General features: G+C 46.9%; 1 protein-coding gene and 1 long non-coding RNA gene across 5 annotated transcripts; one reads left to right on the plus strand and one right to left on the minus strand.

Annotated features, from left to right (window-relative positions):
- Positions 1 to 115: 115 nt before the first annotated feature.
- TLDC2 (TBC/LysM-associated domain containing 2) lies at positions 116 to 12,759 on the minus strand. 4 transcript variants are annotated; one of them, XM_019750204.2, is made up of 7 exons: positions 10,816 to 12,740; positions 9,089 to 9,166; positions 7,654 to 7,800; positions 6,808 to 6,960; positions 6,515 to 6,610; positions 2,404 to 2,477; positions 116 to 1,448 (listed from the first exon to the last, which is right to left on the minus strand). In XM_019750204.2, exons 2-7 carry the CDS (start codon positions 9,119 to 9,121, stop codon positions 1,313 to 1,315), a joined length of 639 nt encoding a protein of 212 aa, XP_019605763.1. In that variant the 5' UTR covers positions 9,122 to 9,166; positions 10,816 to 12,740; the 3' UTR covers positions 116 to 1,312. The 4 variants fall into 4 exon arrangements, with proteins under 4 accessions (XP_019605763.1, XP_019605765.1, XP_019605764.2 ...); XM_019750206.2 differs by lacking the exon at positions 6,515 to 6,610 and having other exon boundaries at positions 10,816 to 12,739; XM_019750205.2 differs by lacking the exons at positions 116 to 1,448; positions 2,404 to 2,477 and having other exon boundaries at positions 4,478 to 6,610; positions 7,696 to 7,800; positions 10,816 to 12,759.
- Positions 8,232 to 10,520, plus strand: LOC141568308 (uncharacterized). Its single transcript, XR_012491432.1, has 3 exons — positions 8,232 to 8,391; positions 8,750 to 8,883; positions 9,135 to 10,520. It is a non-coding gene; the product is annotated as an uncharacterized LOC141568308 (long non-coding RNA).
- Positions 12,760 to 14,035: the final 1,276 nt, after the last annotated feature.

Raw genomic sequence — 14,035 nt, forward strand, 5'->3', positions numbered from 1 at the left:
CTCTCACCCCTGTGTGCCCAGGCAATGGGTCTAAGGACTATCTACCCAGATAGTTCTTAGTACCTCAACTCTGTTGGGTCTATGAGAGAAGGGATGGTATTGGACAGGGCCTGTGTTATTTGGTTTTCCTCATTCAATCTTGGCAAATAATAGCATAATAAAGAATCTTCCTGCTGGCAGAAGTCAGGCACTAGCACGGGATGGGGTATGGATTTTTCTTAGTTTTCCGAGCTCTTGTTGTACCAGAACATATATCCTCCCTCTCCTTTAACCTTCCTGAGGTTCCCATCTACAGAATTTCAGCTTCTTTATCAAATATGCATATTGTTCATTAGCTGCATTCATGCCTTCCTCGTGAAATTAGAGATTGCAAGCACCCAGAAAGCCCTGAGTTTCTGGAAAAAGAATGATACTATTAGAGTCTTTATTAGTGTCACTGGTTCAGCCCAGATGGCTGTGGTTTGACAATATTCTTTAAGTTAAAATAATTTCCAAAACACAGAGTAGAATCCCATTTTTGTAAGACATACATACCGTGTTTCCCTGAAAATAAGACCTAGCTGGGCGATCAGCTCTAATACATCTTTTGGAGCAAAAATTAATATAAGACCTGGTTTTATATTGTAAATATATTTACTATATAAGACCTGATCTTATAGTAAAATAAGACCCGGTATTATATTATATTATATTATATTATATTATATTATATTATATTATATTATATTATGTTATGTTATGTTATATTATATTATGTTATATTATATTATGTTATATTATATGACCTGGTCTTATTTTACTGTAATTAATTTACTATATTAATTTTTGCTCCAAAAGATGCATTAGAGCTGATTGTCTGGCTAGGTCTTATTTTTGGGGAAACACGGTATATATTCCCATGGAAAATCATCTGGAAGGATATACATGAAAATGTTAGTGGTTTTTTTGGGGGGTGTTGAATTTTAGGCAATTTAAATTTTTCAATGTCTTATGTTTTTTTCCTACAATAAACATGTATTAGTTGTATAATTCCTAAAAAGGTAGTTTTCATGAGGGACTTTGCACTGCTCCGATGAGGTATAAATATCTTTCGCTCCTTTAGTCACCTCTCCAGGAGAGCAGTTCCTGCCCCCATGCCTGTCCTGGGTCCCCAGGCCACCAGGAGCCTGACTCACAGCCACAGTCAGTGCTAGGACACTTTGCCCCCTGTGTTTCGGACAGAATGGTCTGCCCTGTGCAAGGGAGGCCCAGGTGTCATCCATGAGCAGGTAGGAGCCCCTGTTGCCTCAGGAAGCTGCCCACCATGGGGACATCAGCTCAGAGCCCAGGCCTCCAGCTCCATGATGCAGAACTGCTCCTGCCGGGCCAGCACCTCGTTGTTGAAGGTCGCACAGGGGTGGCTTCCTCCGTGATACAAGTCTCCATCCAACCACAGCCCAAACTGGCCACTAAAAAGAAGAGGACAGGCTTGGCATGGCTCACTCCTGGCTGCTGAGGCCTTTCAGATCCACACCATCGGCCCCTGGCCACACCATGACCGCAGCCCAGTTTTGCCTGCGTTTCATCTTCCCTTAAACTGATTTATCCTGAATTGTTGGGGACTCCACACGTTGTCCCCCACAGGATTTAGAGTATTGATTTTTTACAGTTCAGCGATTTTAATAACTATATACAGTGGTGCAACCCTCACCACAATCCAGTTTTAGAACATTTGAATGCTTTTTAAGATGGGAATGGTTAACCAAAGGAGTGGCTCTCACAGGCGTGGACTCTGAGCCCAACAGGCTTCCGAGAGCTTCCATTCTAATTCCCTCCTCTGACAGCAAACCTAGGCTGAAGCTGGGAAGTGAGTTACTGCAAGTCAGTCATGGCTGGTGTGTTCTGTACCAGGCTGCCTCTCAGTGGAGGCTTTTCAGGCAGCTGGGAGAGCAGAGATCTTGCCCGGTACTAACCAGTGTTGTCATCTTTGCCCTCAGGATAAGATTGATTCTGCCTGAATATGCAGGTCACACCCCTGGTGAGACTAACCTTCCTCCACTGAGTTACATTCCCTAGGATTCCAGGGCTGGTACAGGTGAGGCTAGTCCATCGCTTGACTAGCCTCATCCAACCATGCAGAACGCTGTCCCAAAGATACATACATTCAGACTAAGCTGTCAGCACCTGTAAACACTTTGGGGGAGAGTCCTTGCCATCCTTCCCCCTCAATGTTGACTTAGAACGGGGCCGAGGGGGCTGGCTGGGGGACTGGGCAGCACCCTGGGGCTGTTGAAGGAAGAGCTCTGAATGTTGACCACTAGTCTCCCCCATTTTATCTGAGGCAACCTAGCCCAGCATTTCTGGCCAGGAGAAGGAACCAGAACACAGACGACCCCGGGACTCAGGGAGGACTAAGCCACGCACCTGCCACTGCCCATCATCAGTGAATCCAAGTCTCCTTTCACAAAGAAAGAGTTGTTTCCTGTCCACTTAAAAACCTGAGGTGACAGGAAAAGGTTCCGGTTACTGGGCGAGTCCCGCCCTTGCAGTTTGACTCTGCACCACTGGGTGGCAGTGTTGTGGAGGGAACTGAACTTCCAGGCCCGGACTAAGCCACAGGATGTACTGTGGGCTCCTGGCTCTTGAGATTTCTTTCCAGTCTCTCTGGCGTTCACCTCCTTTTTCCCTCCGGTCTGAATTCCCACAGCCCCAAAGCCCCTCTGTTCTAGGAATAGACCAAAACCCTTTGAGCCTTCCTTCTTCCAAAACTGGAAAGAGAAGGGGAAAATCCAGGAGTTGGGTCCTGATTCTGCCATTAACCAACTGTCTCCTCAGGCTCACACTGCCCATCCCCCAGTGCTGCCTCAGCCATTTCTCAGCAAGTCTTTCAGGCCCCACCCCAAAGAGACCCCCTGACTGCCACCTTTTTTGTCCCCTCCATCTCCACTCACTCTTGCCCACCCCACCCAAGCCACCTTCACTCCTCGCTGGATCACAGCTTCTACTGTCTCCTGCCCACAGCCCATCTCCACACTGCAATCTCAGTGGTCTATTCAGAATCTAATCAGATACTATCCTTCCTCTGCCTAAAGCCCTGAAAATAAAATCCAACTCCTTACTGAAGCCAAAGGCCCAGCCTGCTCTGACCCCTGATTTTTCTCTCTGACCTCTTCTCCCCCTCACTGACTGCACTTCAGCTACACTGGCCTTTCTGTCCCTGGGACAGCCAGAGCTATTCCTACTTTAACCTTCGCATTGCTGATCCATCTGCCCACAATGCTCTTCCTGCTCAGCCTCAAATGACCCACTTTTCATCTTTTAGCTCAAATGTCATCCCAAAGAAATTTCCTGGACCACGCTATCTAAAGTAGCCCTTCCTCCCAGACCCTGTTTTCTTTTCCTCACTGCAATGATCCTGTTCATGTGTCATGTACCACTGCCTGCACCCTAACACGCAAGCCCCGTGAGGGCTGTCTTGATTCCCGGCTGTATTCCCAAGACACAGTATAGACGTTTGTTGAATGAATAAATTACTCAAAAGTCAATTTATGTAATAGATGTATATGATGTCAGAGGGGCAATAGATTAGGGGAGGGGTTATCACTTTGTGAGGGGTGAAATGTCTACTACATTGTTTTGTATACCTGAAACTAATAATAATAATAATTTTTAAAAGGAAGACAAAAAATAAGATGCTAAAGAGAAACTTGATAGAAATGAACTTCACAAAAACTATACAAAACCTACTTGAAAGAAATTGTAACACGTGACTGAAGGCCAAAAAGAAAGCTCTTACTAAATGAAGAGACGTAACTATTTCTGTATGGGGAGGCATTTTACGCCAAAATTATGAGAATCGTGATTTTTATCTTCTTTGTACTTCACTCTCAAGTTTTTCCACATTGAGCACATTATTTTCCTATTTCCAATTATTTTGTAATTTTTAAATGAGAGTTTGAGAGCTTTAAAAATCTTAACAATGGCTTTTTTTTAAAAAAAGAGTCAATTTAGCTAATAAAAAGATTTTTAAAGGGCCACAAAAGCCTACTAGTATATTATTGCCAATAATTAGTTGCAAAAAAATGTGAACAACCAAAGGGTTTTTAGGGGGGAAAAAAAGGACTAATAAAAGATAAGCCGTGGGCTCAGAGGAGATGAGATAATATTAACAAGTGACCACGAAAAAACAAAACTGTTCAAGTCCTCCTCTACTTTCATCAAGGAACATGACCTTGAAGGAGTAAGATAAACATTGCTACAGAGGAAATCAAGACCATGTTCACGGTGCTGCTTGGAATAGTGATGAAGGAACTGCTGGGAATTTATAAAGAACATGAAAGGTGCCAGAAGACCAAAGACGGGAAAAACTAACCAATTTTTGAAAAGGTGAGATTCCTTAACAGTGAGCTAAAAAGACAGACAGCAAACCTGGGAGGGGGGGGGGAATCATTGATTTCATTGAACATTTCCCCCCCCCCCCCAGCATTTAGCACCAGGCACTGTTTTAGGTACTGAGGAGAATGATGAACATAACAGACACAAATTCCTGCCTCATGAGACTCTTAGTGAGAAAGGCAGATAAATAAGTAAAATAGTTTGTTAGGTGGTGACAATTGCTAAGGAGAAAAAGAGAAGGGCCATAAGGGTTCCCAGGGGATGGAGTATTATACATTTACATCAGGTAGTCAGAGAGGGCCTCACCAAGATGGTGACATTACAGAAGAGAACCGAAGGAAGTGAGCACTGAGCCATGTGAAGATCCAGTAGGGGGTACTCTAGACAGAACATCATGTGCAAAGGCCCTGAGGTAGGAGCCTGCATGTTTAAGGACCAGCTCCGAGGTCAGTGTGACTAGAGCAGAGCAAGGGAAAGGAAGAGTAGCAAGAAACAACAACAGAGAGAGGCCAGAGACATAGGGACTTGTAGGTTAGTTACCTATTTAAGGAACCACTCCAGCCACCGTGATGCCTGAAGGTGAAAGCATTGGGAGGCTAGAGCAAGAACACAGGCAAGTAACAATAGTGGCTTGAACTAATGTGACCATAAAGGACATGGTGGTAGGTTCTGGATATAGATAGAAAGAGAAGGCAGGGCTGTCAGGATTTGTTGACAGCTCAGATGTAGGGTGTGAAAGAAATGTTAAGAATGACTCCAAACTTTTGGGTCTCAGCAGCAGGAAAGATGGGGGCGCCCATTAACTTCATTGGGGAAGATGGCAGGAGGAGCAATTTTGTGGGGGCAAAGTCAGGAGCTCAGCTTTGGACATGTGAGGCTTGAAATGCCAGGTTTGAGATCCAAGTGGAGAGAGACACTGGGTAGTGGTTGGATATGTGAGTTTGGAGTCCAGGGGAAGGCGCCATCCACACATGGATGGCATGGAAAGCTGTGAGAATGGATGAGAGCTTGAAGGGAAAGAGGGTGGTCCGAAAAGAGACAAGAACCCAGAACTGAGTTCTAGGACCCCCTGACATTAAAAGGTTGGGAAGATGAGGAGGAACCAGCAAAGGATTCTGCCAAGGAGTTGTCAGTGCAGTAAGAGGAAAATTCTAGAACTTTAGAATTCTAGTATGTGCACCCTGAAAGGCCAGTAGGGATGACTTGTATCCAGCATGGGGTTCTATGAACAACTGACCCTTCCCTCTTTCCTGATAAGATTACCAGACTGGCTGATGGAGGCCATGCAATAAATACGGTGTGTTTTGCCTTTAGCAAGACAGTCCATAGCTCCTTGTGACCTCGTCATGCGGCCAGGCGCTTGTGTTGCTGGATGTATCTTTAGGGGTCTAGGTCTGTGCATTGGAGAGGACATGTCGAATCGCAAACCAAAGCACTCAGAACGAGCTCTCTATTCATTGTGTATTTTCTTTCCCTTCTCTTCCCTCTGTTGAACAAGCTTGGCAAAATCCTAGGCATGAATAAACCTTCCCCTCCACTCTGTCCCTGCCTGAACCTGAGAAGCTGAACATTGCTGGAGGAAAGCACACGCCAAATAACTGGCTTGCCTTTAAATTCATAGTCTCAAACCTCCAATCAACACTGCCTGGCTGTCTTCTGCTTCTCTAGTTTTCTCTCACAGGCTTTCCTTTCCACTCCTGTGATAACTATTTGATACCTTCTCTCCCCTCAACCTTCATACCCTCTCCTCCATCCTCACTCACAGCAAATGACCTTACCCCATACTTCATAAGAAAATGGAAACCATTGGATATATCTGTCTTCATCTTCCTACCCCAATACCCGCAGATCTACCTGCACGTGGCCCAGTTGTATCTTTCTAGCCTGTACCTGGTAAGCAACAAACTTCCTCTCAGAACCAGTCATTGGTGGCCAGGGACCTACTGAGCATTTTTTGGAATGAAGACAGGCAGGCCACGGGGGATGCTCTGCCTGCCACTGCCCTCCTGCTTTCCCTCTGTGGAAAGATGGAAGGACACCAGGTACCCCAGCACAGGGGATGGAGCTGGGGGCCACTGAGACCCTGGGATCTTTGTCCTGCCATAGACCCCACTTGCTCCTGGAAGGTTGGGAACATCACCTTCAACTGTGGAGAGAAGGAGAAGAGGAATGTCTCGCCAGTACCATAGAAGCCTTTGCTGAGTCGAAGAGCCGAGGAGGAGAAGGCCCCAAACTTCTGGAAAGCAGAAGAGCTTACAGTTCGCAGCTGGAAAGGAGTTGGAGGTCCTCTAGCAACCCTGCTTTCCAGGCTTGGTAATATAGACTTATCCTAGAGGGGCACCTGGGGAGCCTGCGGCAGAGCTTGAGGATGGAGAGACCCCCACGGGCATCTTGCCCTTAACACTCCGTAGGCTGGGGCCCAGCCAAGCTTACCTGCCCATCCTGGTCCCTCAGCACCAGTAACACTGGCCCACTGTGGCCCTCCATCCGCCGGTACAGGCTGCGCAGACTGAAGCCATCCCTTGATGTGCAGAAGGCCAGGCTCCAGGAATGTCCAGTGACTCTCGGGGGAAGGTGGAGGCTGAGCTGGGGACAGGACCGGAGATGAGTGAAGAAGCCTCATCCCCCCAGCCTCCTTGCACCATATCCTTGGGGTCCCAGGAACACGGAGGTTAAACAGCCGCCACTCACACAGGCCTGGTGCTTTACAGGGTATAGAGTAATTTCCTATTTCCAGGAGACTGTCACACCTATTAGCAGTAGCCCTCAGAGAGGGGGGTTATTAGTCCCATTTTATAGATGAAGAAACTGAGGCTCAGGGAGGTGAAGCAACTTGTCTAAAGCCCCCATGGGGAGCAAGTGTCAGAGTCGGGATTTGAACCCAGGTCAGTTCTCTCTCAGGACTCTCCCCTTGGTCACCCTGGCCCCTAATGGCCAAAGAACAGATGAGATGCTGAATCCCTCCTTCTAATCCCGCCCCCCACTCCCACCCCAGCTTTGGCTTCACTTCCCAATCCCTGGTTCTACTTAAGAATAAGCTTATTTCATTATATCCTTAACCTCCAGGCCCAGTGAAGAGGATGGCAGTGGTAATACCAGATCATTTTATAAGAAAGGAAAAGAAAGCCTAGAGGAGAAATGATTTGCCCAAGGTGACACAGTGAGCGGGGGACAGAGCAGGAGTGACCTCAGGTGTCCTTGAACCTGGCTGGGGTGGGACAGGCGGGCGGGACCCTCAGGTTCAGGGTTAAAATCCTTGCTCCCTGGGCCGTGCCCAACCTGCCTAATCTCCGAGGCTCCCATAACCTGGCTGGCTTCTACCAGCTGGGGCTCCACGGGGTCTTCAGGAGCTGGGGCTGCCTCCTCCTTTTCCTCTTCCTCTTCCTCATCCTCCTTCCCAGACAGATCATCCTCCGCCTGGCTGGGCTGTGACAACAACACAAAGGCCTGCTGAGTCAAGGGACAGGAGACACCAGCCTCCACAACTCCCAGGTCTGAGCGTCTTGGCTGGCCCCTGCCCAGATCCCTGCAAATGCCAGCCCAGTCAGAGGAGGCTGGGAAGCGTCCACCGCAGATAAGGCTCGGCCCTGCCTCCAGCCGGCTCCCTCCCTGCCCGTGCCAGCCAAAGGTTGGAGATACACACACCCATCAGCTGTGGCTGTGGGCCCTGTGGTTTGTCTGCTCTGGATCCAGAGTGGGTGCCAGAGATCCAGGTCTCAGCTTGGGGGAAGGAGAGAAGGGCCGGTGACAGCCCAGCCCATGGGCCCTGCAATGTGTACATTTGTACATGAAATAATGATGGTAATGATAGCGATGAGAGTGGTTGACACTGATTAGCACACACTTGACCAGGCCTGTGTGAAGTGCTTGCTGTGCGTGATCTCTCTGAATTTCCCCAAGAATCCTAAGAATGTGCTTCCTTATTATCTCTATTTAAAAAAAGGGAGAAAATGAGGCCTGGAGGCTTCCCTGTCAATCAGTGAAACGATCCTGCAGTTGTAGGTGAAGCGTGTGCAGGTTGGTGTAAAATGTGTGCTCATCTGTGTGCCTGCGTGTGTTGGCGGAAAATAGAGTCGCGTGGGCCTATCAGTGTGAGAAGGCGCTGTGGGTAACTGTGTTTACCTGTCGATTTGTTTGTGAGTGTGAGTTTGGATTGTGTAAATATGTGAGTTCAGTAGGCGTGTATGTTGGTATATTCATGTATTCATTCGTTCATTCATTGAATTAAGCTTCCACTTTGTACCTGTGTGTGTGTGTGTGTGTGTGTGTGTGCGCGGGCGTGTGCTTACACACAATGCCTTCAGGGCTTTTCATAGGAATGAGAGACCTCCTGAAGGATGAGAGATGAACAGGACACTGCTTTCCTTTTCCCCAGGTTCCGGCCTAAAGAGGGGGTCCTAGCTGTGTGGGGTTTCTGGACAGAGCTCCACCTGGCACCCGCTCCAGGGAGGAAGGGAAGGAGATAGCATTCTGTGCTCCTCGAGGGTCTCAGGACCATGGGGCTGGGAGGTAAGGCCCTGTGTTCCTGAGGCTTGTTCTGAACCCCAGGCCAGCTGGGGAGGGACTTGAAAGAAGAACAAATCGCCTGCCTGGATCCACCCGCTAGTCTAGGCCCCACCCTGCCAGAGAGCTCATCTCCCCCCCACCTTTCCTGACCTAACCCCCAGCCCCAGCGGGACCCCTTACCAGCCACCCCTTACCAGCCACCCCTTACCAGCCGAGTGTAACGCCAGCGAAGACCTTTCATTCTTCTGTCCCAGCCGAGCAGCGGGCAGTGACCGAGGCCTCAGTCCTGCCAGAGGAGAAAGCACCGCTGGGTGAGGTTTACAGATGAGAGGAAAAGGGCTGTGACACACCTGGCTGACTCCACACCCACCCATCTGCCCTTTGCTCCTCTCACTCCCAGCCCAAGGTGTCACTGACTGGGTAGGTCCGTGAGGTCGGCTGCACTCGGCATTCAAGACCTCACTTTCAGTTAGTAATAAATACAACTTAACCTTATGCAGTAAATTGTAGGTGTGAGTCCCTCCCACCTCCTTGCCCTTCTAGCAGACTGCCCTTGGGAGTATGGCCCTTTGGGCAGATGCTTAAGCCCTAGGCTGGGGGTCTAGGGCTTCTGATTCCTTGTATGACCTTGGATAAGTCCTTGCACCCCTGGCCCTCAGTTTCCCCACATGTAACATGTTGGGCCAGATCATTCCAGAAGTTCTCACAGTACTGACAGCCTGAAATTCAGTTCCCTCCTAAAGCCAATGAGTACATTATAGCTGAAGCTTGCAAGGAGCCAAGCCTAGACCAAAAGAATAGATCTTTAAAAAACAAAACAAACAAACAAAAAAACAAGAACAACAAAAAGCAAAACCAAAAAACCCTTTGTTTTTCTAATTAAAAAAGTAATACATGCTTATTGTAGAAACTTTGAGGAATCGAGAAAAGAATAAAGAAAAATAGAAAAATATTTATAATTCCATCTCTCAGAGATAAACTCTCAACCCCTAAGGGTTTTTTTCCAGCCTTTTATATTTATTTCATATGCATGTATATACACATATTTATAAATAGATCATACCATGTATAGTTTTACAAAGCACTTTTTCCACTTAACGAATGAGAATTTTCCAGGGATACTCATGGACTTTGAACACATGGTTCTTAATGGCTGCATATTATTTCATCATAAGATGTGCATCATTTATTCCTCAAATTTTGTTTGTTTCTAATTTTCTGTGATTATATGCAAAGCTGTAATGTACTTCCTTGTTCATACATCTGATTATATCCTTTATAATAAATTTCAAAAGTTGAATGCTGGATCAAAGGGCATACCCTTGGCTTTTGGCAAATGTTTCCAACAAGGTTTCCCAGTGATTAAGGCTGACCCATGTCCAGGTACCTTTAGGAAATCTCAAGGTAATATCTTTCTGATCATCAAGTTTTACACCTTCAAACTACAGATACAGAAATGGTCACTAAGAAAGGGGAAGGCACTTATCCCAGCCACGCAACAGTATAACACAGGTTAAGAGCACAGGCTCTGGAATCAGGGAATTCAAATCCTGGTTTTGCCACTTACTTGCTGTGTGACCTTGGGGAAGTTACTTAACATCCCTGTGCTGTCTTCTTATCTGTAACATGTTTACCTCATAGGGCTGTTGTAAAAGTAAATGAAGATAATCTCTGAACAACTAGGATGCTAAGCCAGGCCTCTATCCTTCTGTCCTCAATTCAGTGAGATGATGCACAGTGCCTGGTATTGGTGAGTGTTGGATAAATGACAGTGCTTATTGCTATCCCCCTCTCCCCCATATACACTGCCTTTTGAGAGATCCAGGCCACTCAGTCTCCACCTGGGCACCTCAGAGACAGACAGTCACCAGGTCACTCACAAGGGTGAGGAGCTCAGTGAGGAAGGGAAAGCTAGGAACGGTGGAAGGTACTCACCTTGCCGAGCCCTGGCTCTGGCGACCTTCTCCAGCCTGTCCAGCCTGATGGTTTCCTTAGTGATCTCCCAGATCTCCCAGAGAGGGGGCCACTTCCAGAACTGACCCTGCCCACCTGGCAATCTGTATGCAGCAGCTTTAGGTCTCCACCCTGGTCCCCGGGTGGGCAGCTGGCATCTCTCTCCTGGCCCAGCTCTAGGACCTCCTCCCTGACTCTTATACCCGCCCAGAGGGCGGCCAGGCCCTGGCCCAGTGCCTGCTCTGGTTCCAGCTGGGAAGGCCTGGCAGCGATTATCATCTATTAGAAACTCAAATCCCACAAACGCACACAAACAAGACCTTGTCACCCTCTGGCCCTCAGCTCTGCCCCCACCAGCCCAAAGAGGTGGGCCTGATGCCTACCACTAAGACCCTTTCGTTTATGGGGCATAAATGCTACAGGAAAGAATTATGAGGTGGGCTTCTCCATCAGTCACCCTGTGCTGCAGGGGAACCCTGGGGCTGGGGGGTGGGGGAGGAAACGCAGAGGAGTAACCCTGCTCTGTCCTTGCTCATTCCCCTCTCTCAGATGGGGTGACGATTCTTTCCGCATTGGCCTATCCTGACATCAGGCGAGATCAGGCACAGGAAGCCCAGTGTCGGCACACAGTAGGCAGTCTGTCAGTGGGCGTTACTTCTCTGTCTCCAGCTCATAGTGAGGCTTCAATGAATGCTGTTGTTGAATCACAAGAACTTCAAAGTTGGAAGGGGCCTTGGGCGATCCCAGAGCCAGCGGCTTCCACCCAAGGCAGGATCCCCTGGGAAATATCCCCACCAAATGCTGCCCCAGCCTGTGTTGGATGGGTGATCCCACTAGCTCATTCACTCCATCCTCACACACCTGAGAGACCCCCGCCTGCTGGCCTTTGAGAAGAGGACTTGGGTCCCCAGATACTTTGCCACGGCCAGGCCTCCTGGGGCTGTGCTCCCTCCAGGAAGGGTGGGATGCCAAAAGGACTTGTATTATGGGGGAAACAGGAAAGTGAAGGGCCCTGTTGCCACCTCAAACATGGCTGTTGCAATATATGTTTAAACTGTAAACGGCTCAGGGGTCACACACCTGGTCATCCTTGCTCTCCAAGTCCCTTTCCCCATCCTATTTTCCCCATGAGAAGCCAGTGAGATGTGCCTTGCTGTCCCATTCTTTGCCTTCATATCCAGGAAAACCCAGACTGTGACCTGTCAGGAACACCAATTGCCATTTAATAGGCACCTGAAAACACTTTCATGATGGGATTTGAGACGCCAAAGCACCTGACGGCCCAGCTCTGCCCTGCAGCTTCCCTCCTTTCTTCTTCACCAGACCACACACCATCCCTTTCAGGACTTCAGTAATCATTGCCAGGAAACAATTTAAATGTCCAATAAAAGGGGGAAAAGGTTAAGTGACCCATAGAATGCCCACTCTGTGGATTATTTCTAAGTTTTAAAAGCGATGTTTGCAAAGAGTTTATAATGCATGGGGAAATGCTTCTGCTACTCCATTAAGTAAAAAAAAAAAAAGTGGGACATAAAATTGTATGTGCAGCATGGTTTCAGCAATGCAAAATAAACCTGAAAATGTTAAGAGAAAATTACTAAAATCACTTTAGAATATACCCGGTGTTTGCTGGACTGACTGGTTTCAGTTTGAACCTCAAATAGGTGCATAAATGGCCTGACATACCCCCCTCTCATCCTGGGAAGTCTGGTTTCCATTCTCCTCAAATGAACTCTCACTCCGGTCATTAACTCTCAGCTGGTGACTTCAGAGGCCATCATCAGTCACTCCCTTACCTTCCTGACAACCCCACCTGCATCTCACCCATCTCCCTGCCTTCCCTCCAGGACGATGGAAGAAGGGTCCCTATTCTTTTCAAAAACTAGTCCCCCATCCCGGGGTCCTTCTGTCTCCCTTTCTGCTGCCCTCACTCCTCTGTCTGCCTCATCCATCTTGCTTGCCCCTCCCTCTCAACGCAATACCCCCTTCATGACTGCTCCATTTTGCTTCTCCCTACGCTCCTTTTACCCACTTTCTAGAATTAGGATTCTTTTTAAAATTAATTTTTATTTTTCAATTGCAGTTGACATTCTATATCATATTAGTTTCAGGTGTACAGCATAGTGGTTAGATATAACTTACGAAGTGATCCCCCTGAAAATTCTAGTATCTACCGAGCACCGTACATAGTTATTACAATATAATTAACTATATTCCCTATGCTGTATTTTACATCCCCGTGACTATTTTGTAGCTGCAATTTGTATTTCGTAATCTCTTCACCTTTTTCACCCAGCCCCTCATGCCTCCTCCCATAAGGCAACTATCAGTTTGTTCTCTGTATCTGAGTCTGTTTCTGTTTTGTTTGTTCGTTTATTTTTTAGATTCCACGTATAAGTGAAATCATATGGTATTTGTTTTTCTCTGTCTGATTATTTCACTTAGCATAATGCCCTCTAGGTCCATACATGTTGTTGCAAATGGTAAGATTTCATTCTTTTTGTGGCCTTGTAATAGTCCATTGTGTGTGTGTGTGTGTGTGTGTGTGTGTGTGTGTGTGTGTATATATATATATATATATATATATATATATATATATATATATATATACCAATCTTCTTTATCCAATGTCTGTTGATGGACACTTAGGATGCTTCCGTATCTTGGCTATTGTAAATAATGCTGCAATGAACATAGGATGCATTTTCAAATTAATGTTTTGGATTTCTTTGGATAAATACCTAGAAGTGGAATTTCTGGCTCGTAAAGTGGTTCTACTTCTAATTTTTTGAGGAACCTCCATATTGTTTTCCAGAATGGCTGCACCAATTTGTAATCCCAGCAACAGTGCATGAAGGCTCCCTTTTCTCCACATCCTCACCAACATTTGTTGTTTGATGATTTATTGATAGCCATTCTGACAAGTGTGAGGTGATACCTCATTGTGATTTTAATTTGCATTTCTCTGATGATTAGTGACGTTGAGCATTTTGTCATATGTGTATTGACTGTCTGTATGTCCTCTTTGGAGAAATGTCTATTCAGGTCCTCTGCCCATTTTTTAATTATATTGGGGTTTTTTTGGTGTTAAGTTGTATGAGTTCTTTATATATTTTGGATGTTAACCCCTTATCGGATGTATCATTGGCTAATACCTTCTCTCACTTGGTAGGTTGTCTTTTTGTTTTGTTGATGGTTTCCT

This window comes from Rhinolophus sinicus, linkage group LG13 (genome assembly GCF_036562045.2).
Source record: "Rhinolophus sinicus isolate RSC01 linkage group LG13, ASM3656204v1, whole genome shotgun sequence".
NCBI lineage: Eukaryota > Metazoa > Chordata > Mammalia > Chiroptera > Rhinolophidae > Rhinolophus > Rhinolophus sinicus.

Coding starts and splice junctions, on each gene's coding strand:
- TLDC2 (XM_074318260.1), bottom strand. CDS start 9,121: ATGAAAGGTCTTCGCTGGCGTTACACTCGGCTG. Junction 7,801..9,088: donor GCTGGCGTTACACTCGGCTG/GTAAGGGGTGGC, acceptor TTGTTGTCACAG/CCCAGCCAGGCGGAGGATGA. Junction 6,961..7,653: donor GAGCCTCGGAGATTAGGCAG/GTTGGGCACGGC, acceptor TCCTGTCCCCAG/CTCAGCCTCCACCTTCCCCC.